This window comes from Tachysurus fulvidraco, chromosome 23, assembly GCF_022655615.1.
Source record: "Tachysurus fulvidraco isolate hzauxx_2018 chromosome 23, HZAU_PFXX_2.0, whole genome shotgun sequence".
NCBI classification, from domain to species: domain Eukaryota; kingdom Metazoa; phylum Chordata; class Actinopteri; order Siluriformes; family Bagridae; genus Tachysurus; species Tachysurus fulvidraco.
This window is the reverse complement of record NC_062540.1, coordinates 1,967,404-1,981,746: the sequence shown is the minus strand read 5'-3', so window position 1 is coordinate 1,981,746 and position 14,343 is coordinate 1,967,404. Positions and strand designations below refer to the sequence as shown.

At 40.9% G+C, this 14,343-nt stretch overlaps 2 protein-coding genes across 4 annotated transcripts in view; one reads left to right on the top strand and one right to left on the bottom strand.

Moving 5' to 3' along the window:
• The window catches only part of scube3 (signal peptide, CUB domain, EGF-like 3), an 83,033-nt gene extending 76,859 nt beyond the window's left edge, over positions 1-6,174 (top strand). For both annotated transcript variants that reach the window (XM_027166355.2, XM_027166344.2), the window contains 7 exons: positions 449-610; positions 1,451-1,618; positions 1,761-1,922; positions 2,019-2,216; positions 2,331-2,483; positions 3,136-3,215; positions 3,347-6,174. In XM_027166355.2, the coding sequence (XP_027022156.1) occupies positions 449-610; positions 1,451-1,618; positions 1,761-1,922; positions 2,019-2,216; positions 2,331-2,483; positions 3,136-3,215; positions 3,347-3,499 (1,076 nt within the window). In that variant the 3' untranslated portion in view covers positions 3,500-6,174. The remainder of the gene's footprint in view (positions 1-448; positions 611-1,450; positions 1,619-1,760; positions 1,923-2,018; positions 2,217-2,330; positions 2,484-3,135; positions 3,216-3,346) is intronic.
• Positions 6,175-8,074: 1,900 nt separating this feature from the next.
• Positions 8,075-14,343, bottom strand: part of si:ch73-217n20.1 (complement receptor type 1) — a 6,853-nt gene continuing 584 nt past the window's right edge. Inside the window, exons 2-13 of one of the 2 annotated variants that reach the window (XM_027166406.2) lie at positions 13,934-14,134; positions 12,729-12,825; positions 12,225-12,298; positions 11,124-11,321; positions 10,828-11,001; positions 10,545-10,751; positions 10,275-10,439; positions 9,892-9,988; positions 9,418-9,491; positions 9,114-9,293; positions 8,814-8,993; positions 8,075-8,706 (exon numbers count right to left, since the gene is read on the bottom strand). In XM_027166406.2, coding sequence (XP_027022207.1) covers positions 8,693-8,706; positions 8,814-8,993; positions 9,114-9,293; positions 9,418-9,491; positions 9,892-9,988; positions 10,275-10,439; positions 10,545-10,751; positions 10,828-11,001; positions 11,124-11,321; positions 12,225-12,298; positions 12,729-12,825; positions 13,934-14,134 — 1,661 coding nt within the window. In that variant the 3' untranslated portion in view covers positions 8,075-8,692. Of the gene's footprint in view, positions 8,707-8,813; positions 8,994-9,108; positions 9,294-9,417; positions 9,492-9,891; positions 9,989-10,274; positions 10,440-10,544; positions 10,752-10,827; positions 11,002-11,123; positions 11,322-12,224; positions 12,299-12,728; positions 12,826-13,933; positions 14,135-14,343 lie in introns of those variants that run through there. The other variant, XM_047807501.1, reaches the window with a different exon arrangement.

Here is a 14,343-nt window from a genome sequence, read left to right as displayed (position 1 = left end):
AATTCTCACTGAGGGCTAAAACCCCCTAAAGATGAAATCCTAGAACCGCCCCTGTTCTTATACCTACCGAAAATCACTGAAATTTAACTTTTTACTTTTACTTCAAATACTTAAGTACAGTAAATATCAGAAAATGACTTTTGATACTTAAGTACAGTAAATATCAGATACTTTAAGACTTTTACTTGAGTAATATTCTAAAAGGTAACTTTCACTTCTACCAAAGTCTTTTTCTAGTACGATACTTGTACTTTTTACTCAAGTATTGCTTTCTAATACTTTATACAACACTGCTGAGCAGTCAAAACAGGGAGACAGTGAAATTGTATGTAACCCATTTCAAGAAGCTTTGGATTACAAACAAACCAAAAAGAAGTAATAATACAGTAATGAGCGATGTAAGTGACGCCGTAGTCTCACCGTCTCCCCGTTCTGACTGCTCTCTCAGTCAGATGTTTGCCCGGTTCTTATTATCACGGCGAGACGGAGCACTGTGTGCAGTGTCCTCCCGGAACCTTCCAGGAGCGTGAGGGTCAACTAGCCTGTGACCTTTGCCCTGGAGGAGATCGCCACGGCTCACCGGGTGCCCGTAACATCGCTTCCTGCTCAGGTAAGCACGGTCGAGCATCGGCAGTCAAAAGCCCGAGGACTCTGTTAAGGTGTGTTCGTTTTTTTTTTCCCATGAAGGAATCCAATTTTAAAGTCTCATCAGTCATGACCTTAGAGTTAGTCCTAATTCAGTCAGGACCACTTTGTCAATTGAGCATTTATTAGGTGATATACAGCATACAGTTAGTGTTGGCGGTATGGTTCTGTTCTGGGCAAAAAAATGGATGTGCCCGTCCGTGTGCATGCAGGGACAGAGCGGGGAGAGCAGCAACTAGAAAATAGAATAAGAGAACCATTAATCATGTATAGTATTAATATGCTCACTTACATGTTTTGAAAATAAATAAATAAATAAATAAATAAATAAATAAATAAATAAATAGGTAAGTAAGTAGATAGATAGATAGATAGATAGATAGATAGATAGATAGATAGATAGATAGATAGATAGATAGATAGATAAAGTGGGGAGAGAGGGGGGGGAACTAATCTGTGATGAAGATTTATAACGTAAACTGGTACAACGAGTGGTCCGGCATGATGGAGTCGGGGGAGGAGGGAGTTTTAATCGCAGCAGCAGAGATACGCTAGAAAGCGGCTCAGTGAATGGGGATTTCATCACGAACAGCTGATTATCAGCCGATGCAGCCTGACGACGTGGCCTGCCGGAACTAACGCCATGCTTGATTTATTTTTATTTTTTAATAAGGGTGCAGCTTTTATGAAAGGCATGAAATCTGCCTTAAGTCTTAAAACAGCATGAGACATGAGCAACGACTCACGAGTCAGAGTAAAATTGAAGCTAAAGCTCCGGCTCACTCTTGTGCTGTTGTGATTTAAGGTAAATGTGCACCAGGATATTACTCCAGTGATGGGTTTAAACCGTGCCAGCCTTGCCCTCGTGGCACATACCAACCTGATCATGGAAGAACGCTCTGTTTCCCTTGTGGAGGTGGCCTCGACACGAAGAGGGAGGCATCCAGCTCCTTCCATGACTGTGAGGTCAAAGGTCAGATTTAGCTTGGTTGTTTTATGCTACACCTATGAAAAGTTTTTGATGAACGATACGCCCGTAACATCCTTAGCATTTAAGAGCATCTCATTCTGGGAAGTTAATGTTTTTTTTTTTATTTTTTATAATGTTTCTTTAGTATCTTGTCCTCCTGGACATTATTACAACACGTCCGTGCATCGGTGTATCCGCTGTCCTGTGGGAACATATCAAACAGACTTCAAACAGAACCACTGCATCTCCTGCCCTGGAAATACCACCACAGACTTTGATGGTGCTACCAGTGTATCTCAGTGCAAGAGTAAGCAGAGTCTGTACTGTCATCTCCACGAGGGCCTTTAGATGCTGCACGGATCTGAGCTGTTGAGCCTCTAACTGTTTGCATGTGTTTGAACAGACAGAGAATGCGGAGGTGAAATCGGAGAATATATCGGCTACATCGAGTCTCCAAACTACCCGGGAGATTATCCTGCTAATGTGGACTGCATCTGGACCATCAACCCTCCGAGTAAGCGTAAAATCCTCATCGTGGTGCCGGAGATCTTCCTTCCTTCCGAGGATGACTGTGGAGACGTGTTGGTGATGAGGAAGAACTGTAAGTGCCTAGCAGAACAACAGGATGCATAAGACATAAGACTATGTAATTAATTATTAAATATATCTTTTTGTTTTGTTTTGTTTTGTTTTGTTAAACTCTCCCTGGCGACAGGGTCGGTGACCTCCATAACCACGTACGAGACGTGTCAGACGTACGAGCGGCCCATCGCCTTCACGGCTCGTTCACGGCGCCTCTGGATCAACTTTAAATCCAACGACGTGAACAGCGCACGTGGCTTCCACATCCCCTACGTCACATATGACGGTACGCGACCTGACACCTCCGCTACTCGTCACTCGTCCCTTTAATCGTACACACTTTAACACACACGTTCACTACTAATAATGATCTTCAACACGTTTTTTATTGCATCCTCTTCATTAGGATTTTACTTGCAGACTTTTTATACACACTCAAAAATTTTCCACCTTGTGTTTTTATTTTTAAAATGAATTATTTAAAGGTTATATTACATTAAGGGGACACGGTGGCTTAGTGGTTAGCACGTTCGCCTCACACCTCCAGGGTCGGGGGTTCGATTCCCACCTCCGCCTTGTGTGTGTGGAGTTTGCATGTTCTCCCCGTGCCTCGGGGGTTTCCTCCGGGTACTCCGGTTTCCTCCCCCGGTCCAAAGACATGCATGGTAGGTTGATTGGCATCTCTGGAAAATTGTCCATAGTGTGTGAGTGTGTGAGTGAATGAGAGTGTGTGTGTGCCCTGTGATGGGTTGGCACTCCGTCCAGGGTGTATCCTGCCTCGATGCCCAATGACGCCTGAGATAGGCACAGGCTCCCCGTGACCCGAGAAGTTCGGATAAGCGGTAGAGAATGAATGAATGAATGAATGAATTAGAGATATAATCATCTTTTATTTATTTATTTATTTATTTATTTATTTATTTATTTATTTATTTTAGAGGACTATGAGCAGCTGGTTGAAGACATCGTGAGAGATGGAAGACTTTATGCCTCAGAAAACCATCAAGAAATCCTGAAGGTTAGATAAATATTAAGACGAGGTTAAATGACATCATACCCAGATTCCAACGTCCACAGTTATTTGTATCTGTTGTTTTATTCTTGTCTTATCTGTGGTTTGTCTTTGTCTCCACTTGTGTCTCTCATAAGGACAAAAAATTAATCAAAACGCTCTTTGACGTCCTGGCGCACCCCAATAACTACTACAAGTACACGGCTCGGGATTCGAACGAGATGCTGCCGCGCTCCTTCATCCGACTGATCAGCAGCAAAGTCTCGGCCTTCCTCCGGCCGTACAAGTAGCCGCTGACGCTCGATGGATTTATGTTCTCGACTCTGACAGCAGGCTTCAGTCTACAGGGTTCGGCACACGCTTTGTTTAAAAATCCAACCAGGCTTTTGACTTTTTACTCGCTTCACTATGCACATTCGGTTTTGAATTTCTGCGCTGTTTATTTGTATCGTTCCTTTCCGATAAGAAGAGGCCGATTTGGTGAATAATTGTATCACACATTTGCATCATCTGAGGTGTTTTTTTTTTTTTTGTGCTTTTAGGACGTCATCACCACACTGTGCTGTGCTATCTATCAGGATATACAACGTAGGATGTGTAATATTCCCATGAGCAACAAAATCTCCTTGATCTGATCCCTAAATTGTCCTTTTTTTGGTTTGACGTCTTGTATATGACCGGAACGTGTCCTTAAAGACACCACTGATGTCATTTTTAAGCATCTTTGTGCTCACGGGAATATCGCACTGGGAAAGAGTTGTGTAGTTTGTGTGTGTGTGTGTGTGTGTGTGTGTGTGTGTGTGTGTGTGTGTGTCGTTCTGTCAATAAGTACGACATGAGCTGAGCTTCTGCTGTTTTGTGAAGCACCTCATCAGATCGTCCGTATCTCCGTCGTATTCCCATCTTTTCCTGTCACAAGCTTCACTCCGTGTCATTAGCGTCATCGCGGCTCAGCTCTATAATCTTTCCACCACGCTGTAAAAACAGTACGTTCCCATCTGCGGACGTCGTATTACTAGTTTTTGGTGTTTCATATACGTTTACGGCCATATATCGGCGTGAATTTAACGAGGCGTAGAATACGTAGCGCATTATTACGAGACCGAAACGTTAGAGCGGCGGTGAGGGACAGAGTTTACTGTATAGCGAGCGGTTCTGCAGAGAACGCGGCTGGGATGCAGTTTGGTTTTTGTTTGTTTGTTTGTTTGTCGGTTTGTTTTCTTTTGCAGGACATGCGATTGCTGCTTCTTCAATTATAATAAAAATAATAAAAAGTCACTTTAAATTTGCTCTGATAAATAAATTCAAGCCTTTTGATCCAAAGGACCTCAAAGGGAAATCCCACCTTAATATGTATTGTTTGCAGACCTCCATACAGTGTAGATAGGCGTTAGGCTACCGGTGATTAGAACCGACCGTGACTTTCGACCCCTCGAGTCGAGTTCTCACCGCAGGGTGTGTGGTCTTCACAGGGAGTAATAAAGCTCTTTTGATTTCTAAAACAGACCGAATGCTGGCTGGAAAATCTCCACCGTGAAGAAACGGCGGCCCGCACGACCGTTTTATTATTTAGTTTGTTTGTTTTTTCAGATCAAGAAACGTGTTCGATATTAACACAAATGCCCACTCAGATGCTCAATATTCACAGCATGGATATGACACACCGACGTGTCATCATCATCATCATCATCATCATAATGTAGGATACAGTTTAGCGTATGCCTGTGGACGCCTGCACCCATCGTACACGAACTCCGAACACGTTATGCGTGCCTTACGAATGTGTTTAACGTTCCCGACGGTTAAACGGAGAGAAAAATAATAATAAGATAAAATATCACACACTCGATAACACCAGGTGGCGTCTCTCCGGGTAGGAATCATTTTTAGTTTGTCTTATTGTATATTGTAAATATTAAATGAACGTAGACTAACGTCAAGTCTAAGAGCTAAAGCCGATCCCAAATAACAGTCTTATTATATTAATAACATCCCTTAACGATGTATTAAGGGATGAATCTTTTATCGCACCCTTCTGAACACAAACTCGATTCAGCCGTGAAAAAAAAAAGTCCAAATGGATTGTTGTTTTTTTGTTTTATTGTTTGTTTGTTCGTTCGAACTGTAAAGAGAAAATATTTTAGAAATTTTTTTTTAAATAAAATACTTTTTATGTGTTTATATTACAAAGATTTTTTTTTTTTTTGCCCCCAGTTTCTCTTCCAAAGACCATCCCAGACGTGCAATGTTTTATTAGTGATTCTGCCAAATCTTTTCAAAGAACGCACTGAGTTTGCAGTTTATTCTTTGGACTGAATAAACGACTCATTCGGCCTTTGTTTGAGAAGGAAAGTATATAACAAACCACCCCAGACTGCCCCCCCCCCGCCCCACCTCTCATTATCACCCAATATTAGGGTAAAATGTTGAAGTCAGGCCACTTAGTGACCCCGAAATCGTTTCTTTTTTGTTTTGCTCACCTTTTTTACAGCAGCTCTAGGCTTCTTATTCACCGACGTGGTGCAAAGATAAAGTTAGACGTGTTTTATAGCCGGCAAAAGGTTCGTCTCAGTGCAGCTGGATCTGGAGGAAAAGGGGAAAAAAGAGTCATTTGTTAAAATAAAGAAAAAGAAAAAGAAATAAATAAAAAAATCTTATGGCAAATTCGCCAGCTTTATTGAATGTTCAGAAAACTAAATGCAAAAGTGTAAACATTATTGTAATTTACCCTCTGTGAGAATTTTCTGTCTTTCTTTCTTTTCCTTTTTTTTTTCCTGGCTGCCTGAATAATTTTTTTTTATTATTATTATTTTATTTGAGATTCCTTTCCTTTGAGAAACGACTTGGCCATGGTGTTGCATGGAGTGGGTAATGGTATTTGCACTTGAAATTGTTTATGCTCATGTAAAAATGTCTGGATTTTGTATTGTCTTTTTAAAATGAAAGGATTTGGTGTTCATACAAACACGAGTCTCGTTTGGTTTCTTTGGCATATAAACTTAAAGGTGTGGTGTCTGTTGTTTGAAAGCCAATGTTGACATTTAAAATCACCAAAACAAACACGCCCCTAACCCAAATGGGTCCCACCCCTGTATCGATAGCCCCGCCCACACATACATACGTAACCCAGGCGACTAACAGAAAGAAACGTGTCTTTATCATAGCTGAAGGGAAGAACAATACGATTGTAGATAAACAAACAAGCAAAAATGCCACACAAGCATAATGATGTAAAGGACAAAGGCATATATTAGTTCTGTGTAACAAAGCAAAACCAACGTTACTCACCTATCGAGAAGGAAAAAAGCGCCTCGGCGTCTTAAGTAAAGTCGGCCACATATTCACAGGTCGGAGTTTCCCGAGTCAATAACTCCTGAGCTAAACGCTGTTACTACACAAAACGCGGTTGTAGCTGCCTCTCTACATTACTACGATAGAAAAGAGGTGTTATTTGTGTAGTAACAGCGTTTAGCTCAGGAGTTATTGACCCGGGAAACTCCAACCTGTGAATATGTGGCCGACTTCCTGCTCCTTCAGTTCTCTCCAGCGCTGGAAAGCTGATCCTATATTAACACGTCCTACTTCTTGTCCTTATCGTAAGTCTTTCTTCTCTTTCTTTCTTTGTTTTTATCCTCCATGTCGATGTTAAAACCGCTTTCTGCTAATGTCACACACGCGCACCGAACACTCTCTCCGCCCACATTGACAAGACACGCCCCTTTCTGCTCATTGGCTACACATTAGTTGTGTTTTTGTTTTGTTTGGCAGCCCGACTCAGTTTTCTGAAGCATTTCTTATACAACGGAGACCGCACCTTTAAGACCATAAGAACATATAATGAAGAAGAATATATTCGATGTATACTTACATGACTTCAGTAATCAGTTTATATATATAAATATTTAAAATCCTAAATTGTCGAACGAATAAAATTGTTTGTGGCTACAATTAACTGTGACAGCGCGCCCAGCGAGAACGTCCCAGGTTCCGGTCTCAATCCGCTCCATCACGTCTGTGTCCTAAGTCCAAACACTCTTAGATCCATTCTAAATGTCATGTTCTTTCAGGAGTATTTTTAAAAAGAAAAACCTACAGGACTGATATGATATAACTTTAGGTGCAAATGAAGATAAACTCTATATTTGTACCGGTCAGGTTATGGAGGATCTGGCGAGTTACAGGGGTATCACGGGGGGTGGGGCACGGTGGCTTAGTGGTTAGCACGTTCGCCTCACACCTCCAGGGTTGGGGGTTCGATTCCCGCCTCCGCCTTGTGTGAGTGGAGTTTGCATGTTCTCCCCGTGCCTCGGGGGTTTCCTCCGGGTACTCCGGTTTCCTCCCCCGGTCCAAAGACATGCATGGTAGGTTGATTGGCATCTCTGGAAAATTGTCCGTAGTGTGTGAGTGTGTGAGTGAATGAGAGTGTGTGTGTGTGTGCCCTGCGATGGGTTGGCACTCCGTCCATGCCTATGCCCATGCCTTGATGCCCGATGATGCCTGAGATAGACACAGGCTCCCGGTGACCCGAGGTAGTTCGGATAAGCGGTAGTAAATGAATGAGTGAGTGAGAGTGAATGATCAGTTATTGGAAGTGATTTAAGGGAATTTAGATAGTAAAGAAAAGCCAGAAGGTCCAAACACACACACACACACACACACACACTTATTATTATTCTATAACCATGAGGTGATCCCGTCACCGCCGCCATTATAATACCTGTATTATTTTATTACTTCATCTTTTAGTCATTATTTGTTCACTAATCGACATTGTTTAATAATCCATACACACAAAATGACACATTTTTACTGCCATACGATAAGCTAATGAAAAAAAAAAAGAAAGAAATAAAAATCATGAATAATTTTAAGGGGAGTTACAGAAATTTATTGAATGTTATAGTTAAAAAAAATATTAGGATCTTTTTAATAATAAAAAAGAAGAAAAAGAATAAGACACAAATACAACTTATTATGTAAACACGTTAAAACGATGTCGTTTGGATTAAAATGAAAAAAGTGACAGAATTCAGACGCTTATGTTACTTATGTGCAGGAAAAAATCTGCTGCTTACTGGTTACTATAGAAATCTCAGAATACGTAAACATAAGGATGCTGTGTTCTGTAGTTTGGGACAAATCTGAAGTTAAAATGTGTATTTTTATTTTTTATTTATTTTTTTATTTTTTTACATCTGTGTGTTTTACTTTTTAAAAAATAGGCATTAAAAAAAAATATGAAAATATAATATCTTAAAGAAACAATTGATCTCACGAATGAACACAGAACTGAATATATTTAGTAATATATTATTATTAAATAACAGTAATAAATGAAAGCGAGACAACAGTTTAACTATAACATTCGAACGATCGTGTCGAATACTAGATTTAACGGGATGTCGATACGCTTCGAAGCAGCGCGTCACAGAACACAGAGGAAAGCTGATGCGTTACGTTTCTCCGCCGAGCGGTTCGGTCCGTCAGTAAAGGATGTCTGGAAAATACACCACGTAAACATACGATTAAATATACATTAGACATAAAATAAAGGACTTTTTTACTACAAATTAATCTGAATTCAGTAATAAGTTGAAATGGTACCAGAACAGATAGGGAGTCTGGGAAACCACTGTCCATCTCTCCTACACGTGATGATATCAGGGCCTAGTAATTTTTTCCCGGGGTTGCACATGAACGTCACTGAGCTCCCAGAGTGGTATCGAGGTCTCACTCCGGAAACTATCAACCCGTTCCTCACACTGGGAGCGGAGCAGGTAGCAACTGAAAGGTGTGAGGAATGAGAAATCCCACGGTATATTAATGTAAGTACTCTTATAACGATAAATATACAAACACCGAGTCGTGGTCGGTTATTATTGACGTGTACCGCCTCGCGCTAACCTTCACACCGAGGAGCCGGAGCACTCCATGTGCCATCTTCGGTGCAGTAAATGTCCGATTCTCCGATCAACGTGCCAATGCGACATCTGTAGGACGCCACGTAGCCGTGTTGCACTATTCCACTTGTGGCAAAAATTAAGTCTGCGTCTGGTACCGTGTCAGGATAAGGGCACTGGATCGCTGTAAAAGATCCACAGAGATGCATTTGGGCAAGAAGTAAACACATCCGTACTGGAAATGAATGTTTAGATGATTAACTGAGATGTAATCCTGGGTAGATTTAACAGAATAACAACATGCCTACCCTCACACACTGGCTCTCTGCCGTTCCATCCGTTTTCTGTGCAGTTTCTTACCCCCGCACCGACCAGTTGGTACCTAGACACACGTCGACAAGCCGAAGGTGAATAAAATGTACCTCTAGATGGGGACTGAGATTAAAACAAGACGTGTGAATTCTATATTTACAGCATTTAGCAGACGCACTTATCCAGAGTGACTTCCATTTTTAAACAACTGAGCAATTGAGAGTTAAGGGCCTCGCTCAGGGGCCCAGCAGTGGCAGCTTGGTGGACGAAGGAATCGAACTCACAACCTTCCGATCGGTAGCCCAACACCTTAACCACTAGGCTACCACACCCCCATATTGTATTGCATATTGTACAAATGACTGCAGAAATCATTTTTTCTGTATCAACAAATGTTTATTGTTTAATCATGAGGTGGAAAATAAAAACTTTGACCCTAATATAATTTGCCACCGTGCGTCACGTCTTACCCTTTGTTACACCTGACTGTAACAGTGTCTCCGAACAAAGAGCCTGTGTACTGATAAAGTCCGTTCTTTACTTCCCCGGCCGAGCCGCACTTTTTCCCTTTAAAACAGAAAGACGTAGTAACGTGTTAAACAAATAGAATAGAAGAAAATTCGTCATTAATACGTTATTTTAACCGGCTGGTGACGGAACGACTGCTTTATAAACTTAAATCTATCTATAAGACACTTTGGGACATGATGTTAGTGGTAAATGTTTAACACAAGCGTCATCACGAGTGACTTTGTGACCCCCTGCGGTTACAAAGTTACGTTCGTTTACCAAATAAATACATTAAAAAAAGTACAAGGATTAAAAAAAAACAGAAGAAAAAAATAAGACATACTTTCACATAACATGTTTAAGTCGGTCCACCGGCCGTTTCTGCAGTATACGGTGCTTGGCCCTCGAACCATGCGGTAGCCTGGATTACATTTGAAGCGCACGGATATATTCGGCTCAACGTGTTCGGTATGAGCGTTAGCGAGGTATGGAGGAAGCTGGCATCTCCCTGGAGGACAATTCACATGGACTTCTCACATACATGTTCCACTATTTTGACGTTTCACACATTAGCCACTGAGTTTAAATGAACTCTAAAGAGTATTTAGATTACCAGTGTTAACTCCAACGAAACGACATTCTGGGATTTCCTGCCATTGGCCGTCGGCGCCACACATGACCCGTGATGAGCCGATCAGCCCGAAGCCTAGCTGACAGGAAACGGTAGCGTGTTCTCCGACTACATATTCCATCTTGTATCTGTCTTGTCTGATGCTGTTGGGCACGGCTGGGGGCGGGCATGTGAGCTGTTTGGGCATCGCTACGACACAAAACAAAAGGTAAACCATAATACTGGACTGTATATCTATCATACGGTGAATCTAAAAGAGTCTTACCTTGTTCACAGGTGGGTAGAGCTGGAGTCCAGGAGCCTTCCGCTCCACAGGTGACGACGCTCGGCCCTTGGAGGTGGAACCCGTTCTTGCAGCTTATGTTTACTTTGACGTTAAAGGTTAGATGACCAAACTTTACTTTACCATTGGGTATGGTAAATCTCTCACATTTGATCTCTATGAACAGAAACATACAGCCGTTTTGTACCAAGATGATTCGTAAAGACGATTCATTCCGAGTATAGTTAACCAGACGATTCTCTGATATCGAGTTCAGCTGAAAATTCCTCATGACTTACTTTGACAGTTTGCATGACCGGGCTTCCACTTTCCGGTTCTGTCGCACTGCAGAACGTTGCTATCGCTAGTCGACCGGAATCCAACATGGCAGGAGTAGACTAAGGTCTCTCCAGGTTGATATGTGGCTTTTGTAGCGTGATACACGGCATTTTTACTTCTCATGGTTGGTGAACATTCTATGGCTGGAGTGACACCGGCTAGTGGAGATTTATAAGGTGGGAAAGAGAAAGATTCGTAGTGTTGTTACTGACTGAGAACTTCATCCTACGAGCATTTTCTCTTGAGGAAAATAAAACCTTTTGTGTTCAGTGACTCTGAAATGATGCTCTGTCCCAAAATTAAGCAAAAATGAATGTTCTCATTCATTCATTCATCTTCTACCACTTATCCGAACTTCTCGGGTCACGGGGAGCCTGTGCCTATCTCAGGCGTCATCGGGCATCGAGGCAGGATACACCCTGGACGGAGTGCCAACCCATCACAGGGCACACACACACACTCTCATTCACTCACACACTACGGACAATTATCCAGAGATGCCAATCAACCTACCATGCATGTCTTTGGACCGGGGGAGGAAACTGGAGTACCCTGAGGAAACCCCCGAGGCACGGGGAGAACATGCAAACTCCACACACACAAGGTGGAGGCGGGAATCGAACCCCCAACCCTGGAAGTGTGAGGCGAACGTGCTAACCACTAAGCCACCGTGTCCCCTGCAAAAGCTTTTTTTTTTAAATTGATTTTTATCTGAACTAAGAGACACTGTCATTTTTCTGGATGAAAGCATTTTAGGACAAAATCCTCACCAGCTCTTAAACGCATTAGACATACAATAATGTGCTGAAAAATCTGCTATGGATGATCAATAACATGTCTGTCAGCTTTAATTAGTATTGAAATTAATAATGGAATTAATATTTCTATTCTTCCGATGAATGACGCCCTGAGATAAAAGATTTCAAATGCTTTTCGAATGTCTTGCCGAGACCATTAGATGTTTTCAGGTTATTTCCAGCAGGTTGTGCTAGATGTCTGGAAATGTCTAACTCCGGTGACGTCGCTGAATAAAGAACACGAGTACTTGATCTGGATCTTACCAACACATGTAGGAATCGTTCCAGTCCATCCGTTAACCCGGCATTCCCTAATGGGCTCTCCTTGTAGAACATAGCTTAAAAAAAAAAAAAAAAAGACATTGAACAGTGGCGAGAAAGTCGTAAGCAAACTAAAACTTAGATCTAGTCTGAAACTCGACTGATTAGGTATTTATACACAAAACGGCTGTTGGACGAGTCACAAGGTCAGAAAGGCTTTAAAGAAATGATCTCTTTACATGTTTTCGGGAACAATACGACCTAACCTTCACGAGGTCGGTCAAATGATAACATCCCCATGACCTTGTCTACTGTATCAGTCTAACAGGAGGAAGAGATATCGCTCTTCTTTCAGAGCAAGTGAAAGTCTTCATGAAAAGTACCCAGGTTTGTTGTTTTTTTTTTAAGTAGAAGCTTTGTAGAATTTCCCTGTGTAAATGAATGACCTAAAGAACAGCATGGGATTATGTTCCTGATGAATTTATGCACGCTAGATCTTCGCTTTACCCCGGATTGCACTCCGCCTCAGCTATGTCTCCGAAGACGTTCCCGGTCTGTCTGAATTGTCCGTTCAGTATCTCACCGGCAGAACCGCAGAGTTTCTCTGAGAAAGACAGCAAAACAGATAGGGGTCAAATTTGTATAATCTGTATAATAAACTGAATCTAAAACCTGAAGGAAAATCTAGATTTATTAAGATATAAGTGTAATAAACTGAATCTAAAACCTGAGGGAAAATCTAGATTTATTAAGATATAAGTGTAATAAACTGAATCTAAAACCTGAGGGAAAATCTAGATTTATTAAGATATAAGTGTAATAAACTGAATCTAAAACCTGAAGGAAAATCTAGATTTATTAAGTGTAATAAACTGAATCTAAAACCTGATGGAAAATCTAGATTTATGAAGATATAAGTGTAATAAACTGAATCTAAAACCTGAAGGAAAATCTAGATTTATTAAGATATAAGTGTAATAAACTGAATCTAAAACCTGAGGGAAAATCTAGATTTATTAAGATATAAGTGTAATAAACTGAATCTAAAACCTGAAGGAAAATCTAGATTTATTAAGTGTAATAAACTGAATCTAAAACCTGATGGAAAATCTAGATTTATGAAGATATAAGTGCAATAAACTGAATCTAAAACCTGAAGGAAAATCTAGATTTATTAAGATATACGTGTAATAAACTGAATCTAAAACCTGAGGGAAAATCTAGATTTATTAAGATATAAGTGTAATAAACTGAATCTAAAACCTGAAGGAAAATCTAGATTTATTAAGTGTAATAAACTGAATCTAAAACCTGAAGGAAAATCTAGATTTATTAAGATATAAGTGTAATAAACTGAATCTAAAACCTGAGGGAAAATCTAGATTTATTAAGTGTAATAAACTGAATCTAAAACCTGAGGGAAAATCTAGATTTATTAAGTGTAATAAACTGAATCTAAAACCTGAGGGAAAATCTAGATTTATTAAGATATAAGTGTAATAAACTGAATCTAAAACCTGATGGAAAATTACTGTACACATGTAAACAGTGGTAAACAGCATGGATGAGGACATTAAAATCCTTTATAGGGAAACATTTATTCAGTAGGTTGTGAAGATAAATGTTAGCATGATGATGATGATGATGAAGGTGAAGATGTAGTGTGAGTACATTCAGCAGTCTGAGGTGAAGTGGTGTAAATAAACACGTACTTTTACACCTGAGCTCCAGGAGACTCCACACGCCGTTGTTACAGACGGAGGAACGTGACCCTCTGTCGTGCGTGTAGCCGAGCTCACATTTATACTGCACCCTTTCTCCGGAATTATACACACGCCTCCGTGAATATTTCTCTTCCAGCAATTTCCCCGAATACAGTGTCGGAGTGCCACATTTTCCGCCTGGGTAGGAGTCTGAAAAACAAACAAAACAGCATGAGGTCAAGAGAAACGACACCAAATCCTGAGGAGGCGATTTAGCGTCGCCTCAGATGTAAAAGACCTCACGCGCATCTTTTAGCTTCACTGCTACAGTAGCTTTTGTTTCTATACAGAGTCTGACAGGAAGGTGATAAACATCCACGACGCATCACAACACATCCACGACGCATCACAACACATCC